Source organism: Podospora anserina, chromosome 5 (assembly GCF_000226545.1).
Source record: "Podospora anserina S mat+ genomic DNA chromosome 5, supercontig 9".
Lineage (NCBI taxonomy): Eukaryota > Fungi > Ascomycota > Sordariomycetes > Sordariales > Podosporaceae > Podospora > Podospora anserina.
Window position 1 is genome coordinate 830125 of NW_001914843.1, and position 22210 is coordinate 852334.

General features: G+C 51.1%; 8 protein-coding genes across 8 annotated transcripts; 5 read left to right on the forward strand and 3 right to left on the reverse strand.

The window, feature by feature from the left end:
• Positions 1-99: 99 nt before the first annotated feature.
• PODANS_5_9852 (uncharacterized protein) lies at positions 100-1032 on the reverse strand (the record flags this gene model as incomplete). The annotated part of the gene is made up of 1 exon (XM_001904773.1): positions 100-1032. The coding sequence occupies one exon, from the start codon at positions 1030-1032 to the stop codon at positions 100-102; it is 933 nt and encodes a 310-aa protein (XP_001904808.1).
• A 2018-nt stretch (positions 1033-3050) lies between these two features.
• On the forward strand, positions 3051-3596 carry PODANS_5_9854 (uncharacterized protein; the record flags this gene model as incomplete). The annotated part of the gene is made up of 1 exon (XM_001904774.1): positions 3051-3596. One exon carries the CDS (start codon positions 3051-3053, stop codon positions 3594-3596), a length of 546 nt encoding a protein of 181 aa, XP_001904809.1.
• A 410-nt stretch (positions 3597-4006) lies between these two features.
• On the forward strand, positions 4007-4570 carry PODANS_5_9855 (uncharacterized protein; the record flags this gene model as incomplete). Its single annotated transcript, XM_001904775.1, has 1 exon — positions 4007-4570. One exon carries the CDS (start codon positions 4007-4009, stop codon positions 4568-4570), a length of 564 nt encoding a protein of 187 aa, XP_001904810.1.
• Positions 4571-4719: 149 nt separating this feature from the next.
• PODANS_5_9856 (uncharacterized protein) lies at positions 4720-5397 on the forward strand (the record flags this gene model as incomplete). Its single annotated transcript, XM_001904776.1, has 1 exon — positions 4720-5397. The coding sequence occupies one exon, from the start codon at positions 4720-4722 to the stop codon at positions 5395-5397; it is 678 nt and encodes a 225-aa protein (XP_001904811.1).
• Positions 5398-9049: 3652 nt separating this feature from the next.
• On the forward strand, positions 9050-10966 carry PODANS_5_9860 (uncharacterized protein; the record flags this gene model as incomplete). Its single annotated transcript, XM_001904777.1, has 3 exons — positions 9050-9467; positions 9530-10544; positions 10606-10966. The coding sequence occupies 3 exons, from the start codon at positions 9050-9052 to the stop codon at positions 10964-10966; spliced, it is 1794 nt and encodes a 597-aa protein (XP_001904812.1).
• Positions 10967-11748: 782 nt separating this feature from the next.
• PODANS_5_9870 (uncharacterized protein) lies at positions 11749-13662 on the reverse strand (the record flags this gene model as incomplete). The annotated part of the gene is made up of 1 exon (XM_001904778.1): positions 11749-13662. One exon carries the CDS (start codon positions 13660-13662, stop codon positions 11749-11751), a length of 1914 nt encoding a protein of 637 aa, XP_001904813.1.
• Positions 13663-15737: 2075 nt separating this feature from the next.
• On the forward strand, positions 15738-16683 carry PODANS_5_9880 (uncharacterized protein; the record flags this gene model as incomplete). Its single annotated transcript, XM_001904779.1, has 3 exons — positions 15738-16032; positions 16109-16425; positions 16543-16683. The coding sequence occupies 3 exons, from the start codon at positions 15738-15740 to the stop codon at positions 16681-16683; spliced, it is 753 nt and encodes a 250-aa protein (XP_001904814.1).
• Positions 16684-18336: 1653 nt separating this feature from the next.
• PODANS_5_9890 (uncharacterized protein) lies at positions 18337-19152 on the reverse strand (the record flags this gene model as incomplete). The annotated part of the gene is made up of 1 exon (XM_001904780.1): positions 18337-19152. A coding segment is annotated over one exon (816 nt), but the record flags the coding sequence as incomplete, so codon positions are not given.
• Positions 19153-22210: the final 3058 nt, after the last annotated feature.

A 22210-nucleotide genomic window follows, 5' to 3' on the forward strand; every position in this document is an offset into this window, starting at 1 on the left:
AGGATGATTCCAAGGTGAGCTTTGTTGTTGTGATATGTCCTGTAGCTAACCAAATGAACCATACAATCCCAGATATTCTATCCAACCCAGTACCCATCGTCAGGCCCTAAAACATAGACCAGCCCTTAACGGGTGCTGCACCTGTAGGATCCAATGGTGGTGCGATCGCCAAAGGTAGCGCAGCCGTTGACGCCGTTCTTCCAAATCTGGTCGCCAGTGCAGCCCCCGTTTCTGTAGAAGATGCAGTTCTCTCCGGTGCCGTGGCGGATGGAGACGATGGGGAGATGGCCGCTGCAGGCCTGGGCGGGGGCTCCGTTTCTGGCGTAGTGGGTGCAAGACACGCCCGGCATGGACTGGCCGAAGGTGAAGCAGGTGTCGTGGAAGGTGCTGCCGCGGAGGACGCGGTTCTGGACCTGGTCGTTGCAGATTCTGCTGTCGGCGTAGCCGATGACTGTGGAATAGGTTAGTGATGGGGAAGAGGGCAAAGGGAGGGGGTGTGGTTGACGTACTCTGCCAGGCTGAGGCGGACTGGGCCGCTGCGAGGAGGGAGACGAGGGAGGTGAGGGAGAGATGCATTTTGGTGGTTGGTTGGTTGGGTTGTGTGGAAGTGTAGGATGAGGATGGGTGAAGATGATGGGACTGATGGGGGTGATGAAGGTTGTACTTGTAGTTTTTGCATTGGCTCTTTGATGGAGAAGAGTTTATAGAGAATTGTCCGAGTGATCCAATCGCTGGTTTAGTCGGTCCACTGCTTGTGGAGGAGGATGTTTGCATTGTCGACCAAGCCATGGTGAATTTCTTTTCGTACTCGGCATCTTGGGTGTTGATGATCGCGAGTATGACGGGTGTTTTGGTCGGGGTGAGAATGGATGCTCCATAGCTCCATAGTATGAGTAGGGATGATGATCCTGATGTGGATTCACTACTCGTATGAACGAACCAGGGAAGATGGTGTACCGTAGTGTGGTGCGGTGTTGTTGCAACGTTAATGGGTAACAGTACCAGCGATTGGATGTCTAAGGTAGCGTACATTAGGGGTGCTTGTATTTCTTATTAATTGAGCTAGGGCTAGATCAGTGTGGAGATGTCGACTCTATGCTACTGATGGTCTAACTCCTTGGTTTACTTCCACCGATCTGAGTCGCGCGTTGTTGAGGATGTTGGGTGTTTTGGTCTCTTACCTTATCTTGTATGGGCTCTTCCTGAGAGCGTCAACCCCGAAGCATTGAGCCGTGGTATTGTGCGATACTCATGTCATCTAGCACATACATCATTCTCCAATTGACCTACATTCCACCTATCTAAATTTCCCCGAGCGGCCTCGGACTCAGGGTCCACGTCCCAGACGCTTGGGTCTTGTGTTGTAACCCCCTGGAGCCACGGGTACGCGGCACTCTAACCTTGAATCTACTAAACGCTCAGACATTGTAACCTTACATACCATTTCCTCAGATTTTCGGTACATGAATATCTGAGTCCGAACCTGCTAGCATGGTTTTCTTTCTGTTGCTCCAGCTGGGTTTATTCGCAATGCTTTCAACCATTGATGCTGACCCCACTGGACAACAAAGATTCTCGCGTTCACTCTTGACCGATCTTTGACTTCATAGCTCCAAAGACAACCTGGGCACCTCTTACCTGCCCAAGTGGGAATAGCTGTGCACAGGAAGGGTGGATACTGAGGAGCCAGTACCTTATGCTGTACCGGGTGTGCCGGTGACCCAGTAACCTGTATCCACCATCGCCTTGGGGTTGCACCCGAGGCTTGAAGCGGCAACTTAATCGGCGGGATGGGTCTGGCCAGGCGTGGAGTGATGGGATTGTTGATGAGGTTTGAGAGTCCGATGCTCCGGATGTGTGGGAGAGCAAGAATGGAGAGTTAGTATTGTTGTAGGACGTCCGTCGAGGGGAATCTCTGGGAAAGCTATCCAACGCCCGTCTTCGGCGTATCCTCAGATCTTGATGTCATTCCAACGGTTTGGTCTCTCGCACTTTGCGGTTCAACAACATATCAGAGAGATGGTAGTTTCAAAATCCCACTCATGAATTTCGCACGCAAAGCCATGCTGGCACGAATAGGGTTACAGCACGGTGGGGCTTAACCCCAGTGTGAGTTGATGACTAGAGGAGTGGAGAGCATCGGATCCCCTCTCTAGGGCCGCTAGTGGCAATTGGGCAGCTGAACCCTTCCCCTTTCCCCGTTAACGCGCTTCCTGTTCCTCCATCACCATCTCGTCGACACGTTGGTGACGACTTGAGTCCAATTCCCAGTCATCGGCTTCCCGCCACGTCAGTAGCCAAGATGTCGTATACATGGGTCAGTCATCTACCCCCCTTCTCCACCAAGACGCCACCGGTGCTGACAGCCTGGGTCGCTCAAGGTCCCTGAAGAGACACCAACCCCGGAGAGCCTCCACACATGTTCAACATTTGAGCGTCCTCGACTCTTCCAGGACACCCGGGTGGCATCCGACTCTAGCAACGCGGAATGCAACCTGATCACCTTCCTTGCCGCGGTCCAGAAGCACAGGCTGCCCTTTCTGCGCGAGACAGACTGGCAACCGTCTCTGCTGGCCAGAAAGGGTGGCCCGCAAGATGTGACTCAGGAAACGCTGAGGGAGGGCATTGACTATGTCTACAGGCACGTGTCGGAGAAGGACAGGTCCTTCCCTAGCGAGACGTACCGTCGTCTTATTGACGAGATCAATTTTCGTGCCGCCCAGTTGTGAGGGATCACACACACATTGCCCGTCTGCGTGGGATCTGCTGGGAGGTTCCGCTTGTGAAGCCCCTCGAGAACAGTGAGGCGTGGCCAATCCTTGTTTTCGAAAAGGCTCAATGGAGTGATCTTTGGCAGTTTGCGAGGACTCCGGCTGGTCGGGAGTTGGGGTTCGAAGAGCGACTCAAGATATGCCTTGAGGTTGGCCGTGCCATTGCGGATATGCATTCCAATCGTGAGTTGCAGCTGTTCCCGTGGTCGCCACAGTGTTCACTGACTCTTGAACTGGTTAGACATCATACACGGCGATATAAAGCCCGAAAATGTCCTCATGTTGAAGAGGGAGGATGGCTCGCTATCAGCCAAAGTCGCCGATTTTGGCTACCACGCCTCTTTTGGTAATAGTAGCAACCTGTTGGAGCTGCCCAACACCTCTCCATGGCATGCACCCGAGCGCCAGGAGCGTTCTAACCTTGCGCCAGCCGAGGTAATGACTGCGGATATCTTCTCCTTTGGCATGGTCTCTCTATGGTTTGTATTCGAAAAACAGCTTTTGAAGATGGCGCAAAGTCCCGATCATGTGCCCGTGTCCTGTTTGGATTACCTGAGTGACCCGGGGCCTGATAGGAGCCAGGCTATAGCAAACAAGCTTCGCTCCGCCAACTATCTGCCAGATCCAGCTATCTTGAAGATTCTCGCAGGCCAGCAGAGTTTCGCCGTGCAACTGGCACAAACACTGATCTCAGGACGGGATGGCCTTGACGGGAAGCTGGGGACTGAATTTAAGCCGCTTTTTGAGGGTACTCTTGCACTGGATCCGAAAGAGCCTGTGGCTGACCTGAGAGTGTTACTTGAGCTCAAGGCCCCAGATCCGTAAGTATCTGTCTATCAATGAGAAGAACAGGCTTTCAGTTGGTTATTATCATACTAACCAGGCGCGCAGGAACATGTAACCAATTGGCCTCGGCCCACATGTCAGAGGGTAGTTGGTGTGGACTTCAAGGTACTTATGAGCCTACCCAGGTACATAGTCAAGCTTGATATACATCCGCTGGCCATATTGCCCATGTAGCTCTCGGATAGCCTGCGGAGGCTATATGCCTGTGACTTCCGACTGCGGTATTGCGTTCTCAGAGCCCTCGCTGAGATAGTGGCATCCAATCCCGAGAGCCCATGCGCCGCCGACTTGGCACTTTGTCATGACATTTGCTTTGGGAGCCTGAAAAAGACCAAGGAAGCGACGGGCAGTAAACGGATATTGACCTCGACACTGATCTGGCACAGAAAATGGCTGCACTGGATTTGGAAGGACTGGGCTTCGCCTGGGACGAAATGAGCCGGATTAACTCTGGGGTCGTGAGGTCATACGTCGAGCAAGACATTCTCGCCCAGGCCGCAGCAGTGACCAGACAGGACTTGGAACACGTGCAGCATCTATTGAGTCCCGGAAACGCAGTGGTTCTAGACATCAAGTGCAGGTTGTTTGGGATTCTACTGGCTCAAGGTCGGTATGATAAAGCCAGAAGGCTCAACCGCAAAGTCATGACGGAGTCGACGGCAGCACTGGGTGCAAAGCACCGCCGGAGGCTCATGGCCTCGAATCATCTGGCCGTTATTGATTATCACCATTTCTACGAAGACGTTGAGGGTGAAGGTCAGAAGTTCCGGAATGCTATGGCACTGGCCGCTGAATTCTTTCACCAGTGGAAAGAGGCTTTTGGCGAACACGATCTCGACACATTGAAGAGCATGAGCCTTTTGGCAGGGCTTGTCGTTGAGCAGACGCAATGGGTTCGAGCCAAGGAGATCCATACTCCTGGTGAGGATTACGAAAGAAACGCTGGGGCATGATCACCCAACGACTTTGAGGAGGGTGGCAACGCTATCGATACTGCTGTACAAGCTAGAGCAGTTCACCGAGGCGAAAAAGGTATGCGAAGAGGTCTTTTCAAACCCGAAAGAGGCTTCTCGGAGAGAACCACGCGGCCACTCTCAATGCCATGAACCAACTGGAGCTCGTTGACAGCGGCGATGATCCCTACGACGACTTGGTACCCTTTGAGGCGTACACGAGGGGTATGCAAGCACTCCGTGACAATCACCGCACTTATACAGATTCCGTCATACACTTGACACCCAGAATGGCCGCCAAAGATGCCAGTGCCAGGAAACAGGCACTGGTCTTCCAGTGGGACATTGTGCAAGTCTACGAACGGAAGGATCCGATTCTGACGCGTGATGTGCGCGGCCTGTACCTGCAGACTCTGAAACTGGCCAAAGCCCTGAATGAAGACCAAGACAACAAGGACTTACTTGACCAGGCGCTCGGGTATCTGCAGTGGGTCCTTGGCGACTGTGCAAAGAAGCTGGGGGAGGCCAACAATTTTGCGCGCGAGGTGGTCCTGGAAATGGGGCGGGCTAACCTGGCGAGAGGCGAATTGGAAGAAGGCACTGAGCAGATTGGTACTGTGGTGGATGTACGAACTGCCCAGTATGGAGAGGATCATGTGGATACTCTTGTGGCTTTAGAGATGGAGGCGGAGGGGGCCTGGGAGATGGGCTTACAGGCTCGGGCACTTGATTGCTTGAAGGATTGTATCGAGGAGGCGAAAGCACTTGTGCGGTTTGAGGCATGGGTTTACCAAGAGAATGCGAGAACGCTGGCAGATGTGGGCTAGCCTTGGCAACGGTGGAAGAGGCAACTCTAGCGGGGGAGGCAGTAGGGGGGGAGGTAGTAGGGGGGGAGGTAGTTGGGGGAGGGGTAATAGAGAACGGGGCAATAGGGGAAGGGGAAGTAGGGGGCGGGGCGGGTAGGAAGCGGGAAAGAGGGGTATGTAGAAGACGACTATGGGCAGTAAGTCAGGAACGTTGGCAGGTTTCTACACTGGGTAGATGGTGAAAGATCTGTTCGCGCACAAATTCACATTTCGATACACATATTCAACCTGGCAGGTAACACAATGGACAGTCCTACCCACCCGGCAGAGCAAGAATTATCCTGTTGGGCGACAATTTATTCGGCACTTTATGGTGTGACATTCATATTGGCAAGTGCCGAGTGGAACGAGAGCATTGATGCGACACTCTGGTCCCAGAGCCACGTCCCGATGCTGCCCTAGAAGAAATTATATCAGCTTTTCTAAAAGTGCGGACGCGTTGGTCACTATGCCGTCAGCAATATTTGAGAAAATGAGCTGGTTCTTGGGTTGTAGAGATGGAGCCAGATTTAGACTTGAGGACATCTTGCGTTGGAGGCAAAGAGGGACGAGTGCCTATACCTTGTTCATGGGGCTGTAGATGATGTTGTGTAAGCGCTTGGTACGACATACTTAAATGTGTCTGTTTGTTGCTAGGTATGGCGTGATGGTATAAGGGCGGTTTGTGGGAACGATACTGAAATCATCCTTTGGGTTTCAGCATGAAGCACATCAGATAGCGGAGGTACCTGGCCTTTGCGGAACTCATCCATCTCCTCCTATAACTCGCAGCTCGGCAATCGAGTTTGACTCCGTATCTGCATGATCCAGATTAACACCAGTCCCTCGATGGGTATCTGCCTTGCTTGCCAGATTGCAGAGGGGGTGTTACACTACATTTGCCAGTACGGAAGGTATCGTCAGGAACCGCAGCTTGCATGCCCTCGTTGACCCTTTTGATGACCTACTTCGCATGGCGATCAATTAGAATATCCTGTAGGCTAGGTTTCACAGCATTGAAGTTGGTCACTCCTCTGACGGTCAGGACGGCAAGCTCAACACCTGAGGTGAGACTGGGTTACCAGTCCCACTTGCTAGAAGAAGGTGGGTGATACACTCACCGAGTTCTCTTGCACTATTCCGCTATCTCCGAGGTCACCAGCGCAATTCTTCCCAACTATCAGTCACGTTCAATGCTACTGTTGCTGTGACGGGATGAGACCAAAAAACCCCGAGCTATCCGTTCGCTTGGGAATAAGGTGGTCCTGTCAAATAGATTAAGTCGGTAGTTCGACCTTTCAAGCCATTCAAGCGAGGAAAATAGGAAGGATCATGTGGCATCAGGGATTGCATGGAAGAAGCCGTTGGGGATTCTGAAGGAAGTTTTTTGTGCCGCGCTATTGCAGTCTAAGAACAGGGAAACTCGATGGCTATGCTGTGGGAAATATAGTGTGTTTAATATCAAGCAATAAGCGATTTCCAGGCGCCCGGTTCTGCTCTGTGAAACTCAGCCCTGCCCATAGGTTAAGTGACGAATTGACAGCTAAAGATCGACAATCTTGACAGGCGGGGGGACCTGGGGTAACCGTGCTGGATCGGACCCAGACCAAAGAAATCAAGCTGCGGATTTAACACAGTTTTCGATCTACATACCCGATGAATCCCTCAATCACGAAAGTGACGGTCATAGCTACGCCACGGCGTATAAGCTAATAGCACCGAATCGCATGGCTGTACTTTGCAGTCTCCTCGGAACAAGCTGCCGAAAGGTCCTATTGCCCCTCAGCCACGCCACAAAAGCTGGTCGCTGATGGGCGTCGCCCCCCTTCTCAAATTTTGAAACCAATCAGTGCTTACCCTTTGCGAAGGAGCAGGTGCAATCTCCCTCAGAGAACACGAACAGAATGCCGGCATCCTAAGGTTACATTCTTCGCACTGCGACGTTGGGACCGTGCAGGAAGGATGTTAGCGAACTGACACGTCCCGCAGGCTGTCGTTGGGACGGTGGCATCCCATGCAGATCAAAGCCGGGCTTCGCACTTCAGCGAGTCCGTTAAGGGATGCCGAACCCCTATCGTTCTTCCAGAAGCTTACGAGCTTAAAATAGATGAATATTGTGACGGTGATATACATCTTGTTTCTCACAGCATTAATACAACGCCATCGCTAACTCCGCGAACCACCATAGTTACCCCTGGGTATTGTTAGTGGTGGGCTTTTACAATATGGACAGGTTCGAGAAAGGATTCGTAAGCTCTTCAATAGTGTGATGTCAACTTCCAGCCGCCGTAACGCTCAATAATCAATACGCCCATAGCAGACTAACAAGGTTGGCCGTTTGAACTTAAAAAGATGAGATGACGGGTGGCGCCGGCTCGAATTTAGGTCTGTACGACTAACCTCAACTTTGGCATAAGGGACGTTTGTAGGCCAAGCAGACGTCGGATGCGATATGCAGCCGTCTTACTCATGCACTGAGATCTCGACCTGATTCATGTGATTAAGAAGAAGCTCGTCGGATCTTGTGTGACCAATGCCAGAGCCCTGGAAACCAACACGAACAACGATGACGCTCTGGCAAGGTTGACAAGGACCACTTGCTCCCGGGAGCAGCCACGTGCAGCCGCACATCACATATCTCCACTGCTTACCTACTTTCCTACCCATGAGCCATGGGTCCTAGGTACTGTTCCTCCCGACAAAAACGGCTCCCGCGCCACACTGACCTTGACAGCTCGCGGGTGCGCTGCGCTCGGCCGAATCCTTCTTCACACCGAACTCTGCTCCATACCCAGGGTAGTTGGATACCAACTAGGTTCCCATCACGAGAGCCCTCTGACTCCTATCCGCAGTCACCCACTACGGAATGTGTATCCCCACGCGCGGCCCTAATTTTCATCCCATATTGCGACCCTAACGTTGACGCAAAGTACACTCCGCGGCTCGTACCACGTGGCCCCATGTCCCTCATCTGAACAATAGGGGCACCCGCAAGCTGAGAGCAAAGACCCAATCCGAGCTTGTCACCATTCAAGGAAAGGATCGTCACCTTGCAGCTTTTATTGACATCTAGCGCCTCCTCTGGCATCAACATCAGCCATGACAAGCCCTCGAGAGCTGATGTCGTATATACGAGACGGCACAAAGTTCCTCGACAACTTCATCGTGTATCAGGCACTGATACCTAGTCGTTCAGGAACAAACATCACAATACTTAGACACGGCTCTTTGATCCCGCAGGGTGTGTGCTCAAGCTGACCACCACCGCCATCCCCACGCTCTGGACGAATGCGGCGCTGTTAAAATTACCATCACCAATGCTTCCCTTTTCTGTGAAGTCTGCCTGGAGCGGTGGCATGATCGGTCCGCCGTTGCGGATGAGGCAGGATGAAGCTATCCTCGTGGACATGGAGTTATCGGGCTGGCCGGAAGCCTTCCTATACCCTGGAGGAAATATTGATTTCAAAGACGCCTTCGTTGAAGACATCACGAGTATAAGAAGATGGCCATGTGCGCGTTATCAAACACCTTTGTCTCACATCCTCAAGCTGAGAAAGAGCCTTCGGCATACTACCTACTTCTTACACTCTTTTGACATCATTACTTTGCTTGACCAGCCGGTCCATCAGACACTATGAAGCAGACGCTTCTTGCCCTCGGGGCTTTCTTTACAGCCGTCACGGCTATCGCCCTTCCTCTTGACTCTTTGCAGTCGAACCCTCATCTCACACCTCTGAAGCCTCGTCAGGGTTGTGAAAACACTCCGACTTCCCGTGAATGCTGGGGAGAGTTTGGTCTCGATACCAATTACTACACCACCTGGCCCAACACCGGAAACACCAGGGAGTACTGGCTCTCTGTCCAGCAGGGAGACTGCTCCCCTGACGGCTACCTTCGAACCTGCATGACCTTTAACGGCACTATTCCTGGCCCCACGATCTTTGCCGATTGGGGTGATGACCTTGTCATCCATGTCACCAATAACATGCTGGAGAACGGGACAGCCATTCACTGGCATGGTCTCCATATGAGAGATAACTCTCTTAATGATGGTATGTTGACTTTCTCATACTACTCCCCCACGAGGGATCATAATGTTAACGGGTGTTGATAGGCGTGCCTGGCGTTACTCAGTGTGGTATCCGCCCTGGTGACACCCAAACCTACCGGTTCAAGGTCACCCAATATGGCTCGACTTGGTACCACTCTCATTTCTCTCTGCAGTACGCTGAAGGTCTCTTTGGCGGCATGATCTTCAATGGTCCCGCTACTGCAGACTATGAGGTTGACCTTGGCAACTTGTTCCTCTCTGACTGGGGCCACACCGAGGCATTCCATCTCTGGAGTACTGTCGCCAAGGGCGGTAGACCTCCCACGCTTGAAACAGGTCTCATCAACGGCACCAACACCATTACCCCTAACTGCAACCCTGCCACCGACGCTCGCTGCGTTGGACAGGGTGCAAAGCACGAGATCATTTTCAAGGAGAACACAACATATCTTATCCGTCTCGTCAACCCAGCTGTTGACTCAGTGTTCGACTTCAGCATTGATCAGCATGACCTGACTGTTATCGCCCAAGATCTTGTCCCAATCAAGCCTTACACCACAGACTCGGTTCAGATCTCCATGGGTCAAAGATATGATATCGTCGTCACAGCCAAACCCAAGAACAAGACAGCCGACGGCAACTACTGGCTCCGCGCCGGACTCATCGCAGGATGCAGCGGTCCCAACCTCAACGCTGCAAGCATCACCGGCATTGTCCGCTACGACGAGGATAGCACCGCCCTCCCCTCCTCCACCAACCACAACACCATTTCCACCAGCTGCCTCGGCGAACCTCTCGCCAGTCTCGAGCCCTACCTCGAACTGAACGTAACAAACATGTTCAACACCACCCTCGAGAACCTGGGCACAAGGCCACAGGGCGTCGACGGCGCGGAGTGGTTCCAGTGGACGCTCAACACCTCCTCCCTGCACCTCGACCCGTCCCACCCCACGCTGGAGCACGTCTTCAACAACGAAAGCATCTTCCCCACCCCTTACAACGTGGTGGGCGTGCAGCCTTCCGGCACCGGTGAGCAGCAGTGGCAGGTGCTCATCATCCAAGACCAAACTCAGATTGGGTAAGTTTCTTCCCCTTCCCTTTCCCCTCACCATCCATCATTGACTAACGCTCCTTCTCAGCGCCGCCCACCCAATCCACCTCCACGGTCACGACTTCTGGGTATTGGCCGCGGTCCCCCAAGCAACCTTCAACGGCGACACCTCCGGCTTCAACACCGCCAACCCCTCCCGTCGCGATGTCGCTGTCCTCCCTGGCCGCGGCTACCTTGCTATCGCGTTCGAGCTCGACAACCCCGGTGCTTGGCTGGTGCACTGCCACATCGCCTGGCACGCCAGCCAGGGCTTGTCCCTGGAATTTGTCGAGAGCCAGAGCAAGATCAGGAGTGGACTGCTGCAGAGGGACATCGATGAGTTTGAGCGGACTTGCCAGAGATGGACGGGCTGGCCGCCTGTTCACCCGCAGGAGGACTCTGGTATCTAAGTGAGATTTCAGGCTCCTAGGAGGTGGTAGTTTCCTTTGTACCTGCTGTACCTACATGGGGGTTTCTTTGAGTTTTTGGGTCTTGGATAACTGGTTGGTGGTTGCGCATAGACGGGGTCTCGTTATGGGGTTGTGTGAGTGTATGAGAAGACTTTCAAGGTATTTTGTGCAGGGTACCAAACTGACAGAGAAATGCACTTTTCGATTGGGTTTGTCATTGAAACATTGGTTCGTGTGCACTATGTGGGAATGAGTAATGTTTGGTTGAGAGATGTGTGGGTAAGTGATGCCTTCGAGAGTAATGTTTCAATGACCAAGCGAATCCTGGACAGTCGTATCTTATGAGATGAGAAGTGCCTGGATAAATCATGCCTGGACAGGTAAGGTAATGTCATGATGAGTTGTGCCGGAATGAGTTATGTTGCGACGGTTGGTGCCTCACACATAAGGATTACCCACAACGACAATGTCTGTATGAGTAATGTTTGCATAGTCAATATTTGCATAAAGAATATCTGAATAAAAATGTCTGATTGACCAAATCGCTTGATCAGTGATGTCTTGATAAGTGATGCCTGGGCAAATGACACCCGGAGGTGTGAGGGAGGGTGTGAGAGACTACGCCTGTTGCATTGTTGGGTAGCATGGATGAAGTAGCGTTGGGTTGTTCGATATGTTCCCAGGCAACAGACGGAACGCTACAGTCAACGCGGATGGCGTTCCTGCTCTCAAGTGGACCTCCACAAGTCACTGTCAGTTCGCACATCGTACACAAATCACACTTATTGAGCGTCTTCCAGTCTTGGAAGATACACCTGCTCAATCCTCACTCTCATGACCCTCTCAGCAGAAGCAGGATCCATCCCCTTTCCCTGCTCGGGACCAGCCCTCATCATCTTGCCGACCAAGAATCCCAGCTTGCCCTGGGGGTAGGCTTTGCTCTTTCCCTGCTTAAACTTGAGGAAGTCCTGCAATACCTTCTCCTGGCCCTCGATCACCTCATCAGCAATGGCCGCATAGTCTGCCTCGGTAATTTCCTTGTACCACAAATCTTGACTGTCAATCTGCTCAGTCACTCCACCAGTCGCAATCGTCCCCCGGAAAACATCCCAGAGCAAATCCTTCGCCACCTTGGCCGTGACCTTCTTCTGGTGCAAGTAAAACAAAATGGCAGCCAAATCCTGCTCCGGTACCTGACTGGTGACCTCCTCAGCCGCGGCCTCCCCCACCTCTTCCGCCTCAGCCAACTTCCCCAACTCATGCAGACACCAATTTGCCGCCAGCATCGCATGCCTCTGCTCCCCCCCTTCCACCGCCTCAACCCCCAACATCCTCTCCAACTCCTCCAACACCCCATAAAAATACTCCAACCTCCCCTCCATCAACATCAACGCCATCGCATCCCTCTCGCTCAACCCAAACCTCCCCATCAACACCCCAACCTCCTCATCCGGCAACATCCCCATCGTTTCGCCCAACCTCTCCACCAAGTCCCCCCCAATCACCACCGGCCCCAAATCCGGATCAGGCATATACCTATAATCCACCTCTCCCTCCTTCCCCCTCAACCTCCTCGTCTCCATACTCCCCAAGCTCCACCCCCTCGTCTCCCCTTCAATCCTCCCCCCCTCCTCCAACACCCTAATCTGCCTATCCCTCTCAGCAATAATCGCATCCTCCACCGCCTTAAAACTACTCAAATTTTTAATCTCCGTTCTCGTCCCTAGCTCTTCTTCCCCAGTCCTCTTGACGGAAACGTTGACATCCGCTCGTAAACCACCTTGCTCCAGCCCAGAAGTACAAGCATCCACGCTCTTAAGCAGCATCTGCACCTTCCTCACAAATGCCGCCGCTGTGGCGGGGCGGTGGATACACGGTTCGGTGATGATTTCCACCAGCGGCACACCCACCCTGTTGAAATCAAGATAGTGCGTCGAGTTAGGCTGCGCGAGGGTCTTGGCCGTGTCCTGTTCCATTTGGAGTTGTTTTATCCCCACTGTTACCTGCTCCCCGTCTTCTGCTGCGATGCCATCTCGCGGGTACAAGGTTACCGAACCTGATCGGGCAAAGGGGTGGTAATACTGCGTTATTTGGTAACCAGAAGGTTGGTCCCAGTGGAAGTAGTGTTTTCGGTCGAATCGGGAGATGGGCTCGATGTGGCAGTTGAGGGCTAGGGCGGCGCGGATGGCGGGGATGAGGGTTGTTGGCTGGAATGAGGGTTGGGAGCCGGGGATGGCGAGGTCAAAGGGGGCGACGTGGGTGTTGGGGTGGTGGTGGTGGACTGCGTCGTCGGAGCTGCTGCTGGGGGTCGAGGCGGGGGAGAAGAGCTTGGAGGGGGTGTTGAGTTGGGCGTGAATTTCGATGCCGACGGTGAGGTCCCAGCCGGGGACGGTTTGGTTGTCGGATTTTTTTAGCTTTTTCTTGGGGGAGCCGGAAAGTTTGGCGGCTTTGGCTTGGTCTTTGAGTTGTTTGCGGAGGGGGATAATCTGGGGTTGCTGGTCGGAGGGGGTTGGAGGGGTGGTGGACAGGGTTCGGAGGGGCGGTATTGGTGGTGCGAGGGGGGATGGTCTAAGATGGAGGCAGCCGCGGCGGGTGAATTGGCCGGTTAGAAGGTATTTTCGCAGCTCGGTGGTGGGTAATCGCGCCATGGTTGCGGTGTTGACTTTGGCATCTTTAAAAAAAGTTCGAGGCTTCATTGGGATGACGTTGAAGCTTGGGTGCGGTTTTGGAGGTGGCCCAAGCTCCTTTCCCCTGTTGCCAAGACTTGCCGCTAAATGTGGAGTCTCCTCCACAACCTCCACACTCTTGCCACAAATATAATTGAGTAGGTTAACATGCCTTGAAGGTCAATCCGTAGGTCTTCAAAAATAGTTTAAAGGCCACTAAAGAAAGGTAACATGCATGAAAGATAGTATAAACGCTTTAAAAATAATTTAAACGCTTTTAAAAACAACTAATAGCTTTCAAAAGATTATGAAAAGGCTTATAAAGGAAGTTAATAGGCTTTATTTTAAATATGTCGTAATACTATTAGGTTGGGGTATGGCCACAGGCCTGAGGGTATGAGTGAGGAAGTGGGGCTCTCGGAGGATTTAGGGAGTTCAGGAGTCATGTATATAAGCGGTCTGCTTCGGACATTCTATTTTAGACAGAACATCGACTTTTATTTCTTCAAATTTTGTGCCTTGCATGCGTGCAAGCAATTTTGGCCCTCTGATCAGGCTAGTCCGGTGCTTATTATATGGCCTACGAACCCATAGTGTCTTTTCTTTGTCTTACGTGAAGTGCGGCCTGTAAGCGAGTCACTGTCATACAAGTAAGTTCATTCAGGGACCTATTAAGGGTATATTTATGGTGTTATAGTTGTTTTTGTGTATTTTCTTACTATTTCAGCAGCAGGCTGTGGTGGCCAATTAAGTGAAATAAAACGGCGGGGGTGCAGGACGATGGAGCGCTTACCTCTTGGCAGAGGTGAGCCGGATCACTAGGCTCACCAAGTAAGCGTAGTGAGCTAGGGTAGATTACCACCGCTCATTAGTAAGCAGTGGTGAACTGGGTACGGAGGTACCTGGAGGATTAAGGTCTATATATACGGAGGGACTAGCTAGTATAAATAAACAGTTCTGTAGTATGCAATTTTATAAGTTACAATCGTGGTTTCTTAGCTATTGAATTGAAACTAGCCATTTGTTGTACACTGTTTAGCTATACTGAACCAGGATTATTCAGAAGTGCTCTTAATTAGTATCTCTTTCAGAAGTTCTGGATAGGGGTTCGTCACACTATTGCAATTTCCTCTCCTTTCTTTTTCAGCTTATAATCAAGTTAGTTCATATAGTATTACTGTTGCCCTGTCCCAGCATTTTCTTATTAAGCTGTGACAGTTAGAGGGGGCAGTAAGGCCCCCGGCGGTATATGGTAGAGGTCAAGTGCGAACTCTACTACAGAGTACTACAGTAGAACTACAGAAAGCTAGCGCTATAAGTACAGAAGGTCACCTACTATTGCTCTGTTTTATAGTGCCGTAAAGCACCTGAGCCACGCACACCCAAAAGTAAGCTACTAGTACCGTATCGCAAATTTCCGCTGCACCGTAAGCACTAAAGTGCTACACTATTACAGGGCCCTTAGGCCTGTATATGGGATATTAACTTTCAAAAATAATGAATAATAATATTTATACTAACTAAAGTTTTGATAACTTTTTAATAGTGTCAAGACGCGCCCACCCGGCCTCGGGCTCTAGTGATAGGGGGAATATTTCATCATCTGGTCACCACTTTGGCACATGAACCTTTTCGTAACGTCAACAGCCACAAAACTAGCCACCAACTGCCCGGACGTTGGCACGAAGTGCAATTTCAGGTCTATTAATACGCCTAAGACTGCTTTATAAACAGCACCGATTCAGCGCAAGTCATGGTCCATCTGTCAAGGTCAAGGGGAGCGCCCATTTTGCGACAATATCTAGCCATCAAGACTTCTTCTGGTCCTTTCCAGAGTATATCTTTCAGCCTCGCCTACCAAACGGAGAGTTTGAGATACCACATACAGGCTTATCGATATTCCCAGCAGCGCACGATGTCGTCTCAATCTCCTCCTTCTCGGTGGACGACACCGTTCCCGATCGGCGACCATGTCCGAGGCAAATCGGGAGTCATGTACAGAATTAAGGATGTTCTTTCCGACCGGCAGGACCCTTTATTGTGCGTCTATCGCGCCAGGTACGCCATCTCCATAGCCTGTATTAACCGGCCTAGAGATGTAGGATATGCGCTGCATAGTCTCGAAAAGCGACGCTCAAGGCAAAAGCTTCATTGTCAAAAACATGATACCTGATGAGTTCGAGTATCCCTACAAGCTACAACAAAGCCTAGCATCATCCTCGAATCTTAGGGCAATGATTGACGCAATTCCCGATCAAGAGATCCTAATCTACCCCTACTTGGCCTGCGATCTACTTCGTATCAGTCAAAAACAGCTTTCGGTGGACGCCCGAAAAGCAATTCTCAAGCATGTTCTAACGGGTCTTGCTGAGCTCCACGATCGACGAATGGTCCACACTGGTAAGTGAGACTGAGATCTGGGTACTGAAGGCGAACTGCCCGACAATAGCTGATAATGGCTTCACATTGGTGGCAGACATCAAACCAAACAACATTCTTGTCGACTACGAAGACTCCCCAGAAGGAAATATCAGTGTCAAAAGTGTCAAGATCTCGGATCGAGAGGATGCTGTACAACTGGAGCCCGACCAAAACCTACTCGGCTGTCTCTGTGGGAATCAGCTGTGGCGGAGTCCCGAGTCCCGGTTGCGCGTCCGGCAAAACACACCCTCTGACATCTTCTCCTTTGCCATCACCGCCATCTACGTTATGCTGGACGAGATGATCTTTCTCGTCCCCGACGAAGAGCTTGCGGATGGTAAGGAGGCTTGGCAAGCGATTCTGATGAGACGCGTCTCCTACTTTGGCGACAACGACGGATTTCAGGGATTCCTGGAACATATTGAAGAGGAAAATCCCATGTTTGAGTCTTTCATCGAGCTCGCACTGCAGGTTAAGCCAAGAAAGTAGTTTTTCGAATGGCAATATGTCGATCTGGAGTTCAGAGATTTGGTTGTAAAGATGACCAATCTGGATCCAAGTAGGCGGATTACTGCACGGGAAGCTCTTGAACACAAATGGTTTATGGAAATCGCTTCGTCGAGTACATAGATATGTGGATGCGTATAGGAGGATCTTTTTACCGCTGTTATTTCTTTCTGCTGTTCACTGGTGCGTTCCCCTCGCAGCGCTGCATGGCTAATATATATATTTATAATAATTGAACATGCCGTCCACGCCTAGCAGACTTCCCTTGTGAGCGAGGTGACAGGTTACTCACGCTGCTAGAAAGAACCCCAGATAGATGCGTGCAGGTGATGACATAAAGCAGGGCCTCACACGTGTGCCTGCCCGGGAAAAGCCCAGCCAGAAAAACGAAGCTACCTACCTGCGCTGGTCTTTAGCTTTATTAGTTGAGTGTTCTGGCGCAATCCCGATGCCCAGGCAGTTTTATCTTCCCCGCACTTTGAAACTTATTTTCTTGGAACCAGGATTTGCCCCGTTCAATCTCCTCGAGACAAACCCCTCACAGTAGCCCTGAATCAACTTTAATGTTGGTCCCCAGAACCGGTTCAATAATCATGAGTTCAGATCAGCCACTTTCCTTCCTTACTTCACATCACCCCGCGACACCATCGTGCCCAAGGCTCTTGTGAAGGTTGGGCAGATAGCTGCGCGTTGCCGTGCCGATATCGTCAGGGGAACTCCTGCAGAGCTGGGATTCTTATAATGTCACACGTCAACAACCAACCACCGTGAACACGGCCAACAACACTGTCGATACCACTGAAAGGAGGGGTAACTGCACGTTGTGAGCCAGTGGTCAAAGTGAGGCAGACAATCACAGGCTTCGCGGTTATTAAGGAAATGATATTGGTCAACCCGAGATATTGAAGGACTTGGCAGCAGCCTGAGGCCACAATGCACGGACCACTGGGTGAAGGATAAAGACGCGTTCTCAGAAGCTGTTTGTATTCCTAGACCTTCTTCTTCTTCATCACGCTCTTCGAGGCCATTGAAGATTATTAGCCTGAATTGAACCATGAGTTCCAAGCTCTGTTATTACAGCCCTTGTCACATATAAGCATGGCTAGTGTAATATCCATTGCTAACGATATGGGAACTTTAGAGCCTAGTTAGTTGGGGATCCTTACCCAAGAGACGATAGATTCCCCGCCTGAAATTACCGTACTCTTAGTACCGAACACTAGTCTCCGGAACTATGGTTCACATTTGTTGATGAACCCGGAAAACCCGTCCTCCTCCGACCCCGGAGGAATAACCTCACGAGTCCCACAATCAATCCCCTCAACCTTCCACATCGGACTCATGTTCAAGACGTGAACATATAGTACTTTATCTGAAATGTTCTCCACTTCCAATTCGAATGTCAACGCCCTCTCGCTGTGGACAACCTCTACTATTTGCTCTTCTGGGTTTGAGATGACGGTTCCTAAGCGGCTTGTGATCTGAGCGGTGAAAGATTGGGGAAACCTCAGATTTGACCCAGCGCCGCCATGGTGAACAAGTTCCTTGACCAGTGAAAATCGGGCGAGGTGTTCGAGAACATCGCCCACGTTGTTGGCATCGAGTTCTTGGTCTTCAGTTACAGGGAGATCGGGTAAATTATTGACGACCTCTTGAATGCGGGCATCCCTGATGATGTATTTCGTGTTGCCATCACTGAGAAGGACGTTAAATGCAATGGGTTTCTCGTGAGTGCCATTGGTTGGAATACCTTCCAGCGATTGCTCCCTGAGCGCTTTAGTCCATTGATACTGGCATGGGAGACTGTTGGGGACCCCTATGGCAAACCTTCGAAGTGCGACTCTCGTGCGGGGAACTGCAAACCATCCAGTTTGGGCAGTATAACCTCGATCTGGCTGAAGTAATGATGTTAGCGGTCCCGATGACCCTGCCTGACACATGATCTTGGATCGGGCCGTCCCTCTCCGTAAATGGAGGACAGATGCTAAACTCATCTCCTATACAAATTCCATGAGCTCGCCCGCCATGTATCTGGAGAGTCTTGTCCGACAGCCTCGTAATTGTAACAAATTCTGAGGTGTTCATATTCGTCGTAGAGGCGGAATGTTCGAAGAAAGACCGATGCTTGCTTCCATAAAGTTCGGGACTTTGTCGTGAACAGTACTCCCGCACCTTGGCCCTCACATAGCTGTACATGTCCCGTTGCCTTTTCCCGAGTCCACCATACTCCTGGAGAGCCTTGAACAGAGAGTATGAAAGGACTCCATGGTGAAATCCATCAGGAAATTCGAACTCATGGGCTTTCTCGTGCGGGCCGCTTGCAGTCATAACAGAATACCCCGTGGGATTCAAGAGCCAGTTGTCCTGCATCAACGCATCGCGGATTATTGTTGATGGCTGTATGTCATCCCGTACTGACCCTTCCCCAGTCTCCTTGGTCGTCGCGAAATGGCTGAAAGGAACGAATCGGACTTCGAGGTCATCATCACGATAGAAGCTACCAGAGAAGCAACAGTCTAGGACAACCGTGACGAATAGTCCCTTGTCCACCAACCCTTTCAACAATTGCCCAAACTTTGGTCCTTGGAGAAATCTAAGCGAGTTGGGGTTTCCCGGTTATTGTAAGACCACCAAAGTCAAGTCCAGCTGAAGACCTGGAGAAGGAGCCGTACGGTTGGCATCGAGTCCCATGCCGAGAAAAATGAATGTAGACAAGTCACCACTCTCGCCCTTATGTTTGACCGTGTTTATAGCAGCCACAAAATTTCGGTACGTTGCTTCAGCCGGTGGGCGGAGGCTCGCTCTTTGTGCGTGGATACTAGTACTTGATGAGGTGCATGTCAATAGTTGAATTTGGACATCTGGCGCTGCTAACTGAAAGTATGCCCCGATGTCCAAAACATCCTTTACTGATCCCTGGAGGGGCTTGTCAGGGTTGGAGTTGATGCGACGAGGATCGCGAAGCGAGAAGCCTGTGCATGGCTTCGAACATGAACCTCTGGGAATGCTGGTAATTACATGGAATCGTTGCTGGGTATCGCCGAGTCAAATGACAGCAGATGCTAGTGTCAATGATATTCGTTGTACAGAGACGCCTTCTCTCCGCAGAAGGATCATCGAATGATAACAGGGTGGTGAATATGGTCAATTAGCTCGACTACCGTGGAAAAGACAGCAAATTTAATTGATGAGAAGGTTGCTACAAGTATTCATCAGAATGGCAGCCTGACCCAGACTGGCCAAAGCTTCCAGCGCCCACGACCTGGGGCCCACCGAGACACACCGCTTCTCGCATACCCCGTATTTGATCAGGCTGCCACCAGATCATCCACATCTATCTCCTCTCCATTTCGGACCGGGTTGCCCTTTCACCTTGATGAGATAGTTACATACTCTTTGTGACTGGTCATGGGTTCTTTCTTCCTGGTAAGCGACAGCAAGTTTTTTTGTGGACCGGTATGCTAAAGGTGAGAAAATAAATTCCTTCCACGACCTCAACCAGAAGAATTTGCTGCCCGACCATGCGTCATCTGTTGCAGAAAGCTCCTGGTTGGTGAGGCAGTCTAGCACTGGACGCCACGGGAGGCAGTGCCCCTTGCTTGGCATGCATTGAGTAGGTATGTATGAAAACCCGTCAGAATAGCGGCTGAGCATGGATGACAGATTTGTTCAAAGAGACCACGAATCTGGGAGAAAAAACGCTAAATGTTTTAAACAATTCAATGCCTTTAATCCCAAGCACTTGCATGCACTCAGTCAAATGAAGCCTTTCTTCTTATCTTCTCGCGTTATGGAACACTTCTCCAGGACCTCCACTTCCGAACCACACCATCGGCATGAAAAAGAGTATTGACAATCTCAAATCATGGCGTTGTATGACCTGTTCATAGACTAACCGAAACTGGCACAGTCGAGGACGTCAGAAATGGGTATCCACGTTACACAGCACTGCTGTCCACTCACGACCCCTATCTTATTTGCCGGCGGTTCACCAAGATCAGAGCTAGGCCTATGCTCTTGAAGCAGGATAAGCTCTGCGTGTTGGAACAGAAACTCGAGAAAATCGACCAAGAAGAAATCTCTCCGCTCTTCCTCGGGGTGAGCCGTCTTGATCGGAATCCAGCTAGACAAGATGTTTTGTCAGAAATCGAATCCTCTCTTGCCGAGTATGATGCATTCGCGGAGAGAACTCATCGCATGCTATCGCTTGCGTCCGGCAATCCCAGAGACGTCCAAAGTCTTCGTAATTAGCTTGAGGGGACGGGTTGCATTTCCAAGGTCGAACAATCGTATCTGTCCCACAAGGGAGAACTCGCATGCTTGTCGCCGCATGGTGATAGCGCGTTATTTCACCTGGAGTCATGGGTGGAGAACAAACTTCGTCAGTTGTTTAAATCCTCTTTCAGAAAGCTACGTACTAACCCTACCCCCTGGGAAGGTGAAAGGCTGACAGCTTCATTGAGCAGAGGCCATATCACAATCTTTCGTCGGATCCGAATGGTTTTATGTATACCGGCCCATGGGTTAAACGAACAGCAAAAGTACTTCTGTTGTTTTTGATCACACTCCTACTGATCATGCCAGTGGTTTTTGCAATCTCACCAACACCTTGTCAATCAGAATCTTCGTAGTCATGGCATGCACCATCTCTTACCTCGTCATACTCTTCACGTTAACCAACTCAAGGACCATGGACTTGGTGTTGGCAGGTGCGACGTGAGTTCTCGAGCCCACCCTCCCCAAGACTTTTGCGTAGCCTTGGTGTGTACTCATACGAGACTTTTAGGTATGCCACCATTCTTATTGTCTTTGTGTCCAGTACCACGGACCACTAGAATATTTGGAATGGCAACAACACAGCTTTCTGGGGATAGCAGCCTTTTCAGCCGGTCGTTCTATAGATCTTGGTGTACATATGCTACAAAACATCCATGCACACACATCACACATAAAACGAACGTGCGACCACTGCACTTGACCCCCGGATCACCACAGATCGGCGCGGGTATGTCTCGAACCTACTCTGGGTCCAAATACAGCCTCACAAACGCATAATCCTCAGGACTACCTGCGATCGTGGGAACCGTTCACAAAATTCACTCCCTCCATCCTCCGATCAGCCAGGCTGATTATAAATGCGGCAAAAACTCCGTCCACTCTACCGTCTCATACAACCCCCTCGGCGCCCCCCTCAAACTCACAAAAGCCTCCACAACCAAATACACCCTCGCAACCACAAAAGCCCCCAAAACCACATACACCCCCAACCTCCGTCCCCACCTCACCAATCTCCCCCGCCCCTTGCCATCTTTCCCCGTCAAAGTAATCGGCATAGAAGGATTAACCCCCGAAACCCACCCATCAAACCCCGGCCAGCACTGCCTCGCAGAGAAAAAACCCCACAACACCACACCCGAAGCCGTTATCGTCAACGCAGAAACAATCCACAGTATCCTCTCTGCCTCTGCAACAAAGCTAAACGTCTCGAAATTGTTGAAGCCCGCTGAGCAATGCAGCGCTCCATAAGCTGCGGCTGTGGCAGCGAGTACGGCACGGAGGCGGTCACGGTGGATGTTGACTTGGCCGAGGGAGAGCTTATGGAGAGAGGGAAAGTTGACTATGTGAGGGGCGAGGTAATCTGCCTCGCCGA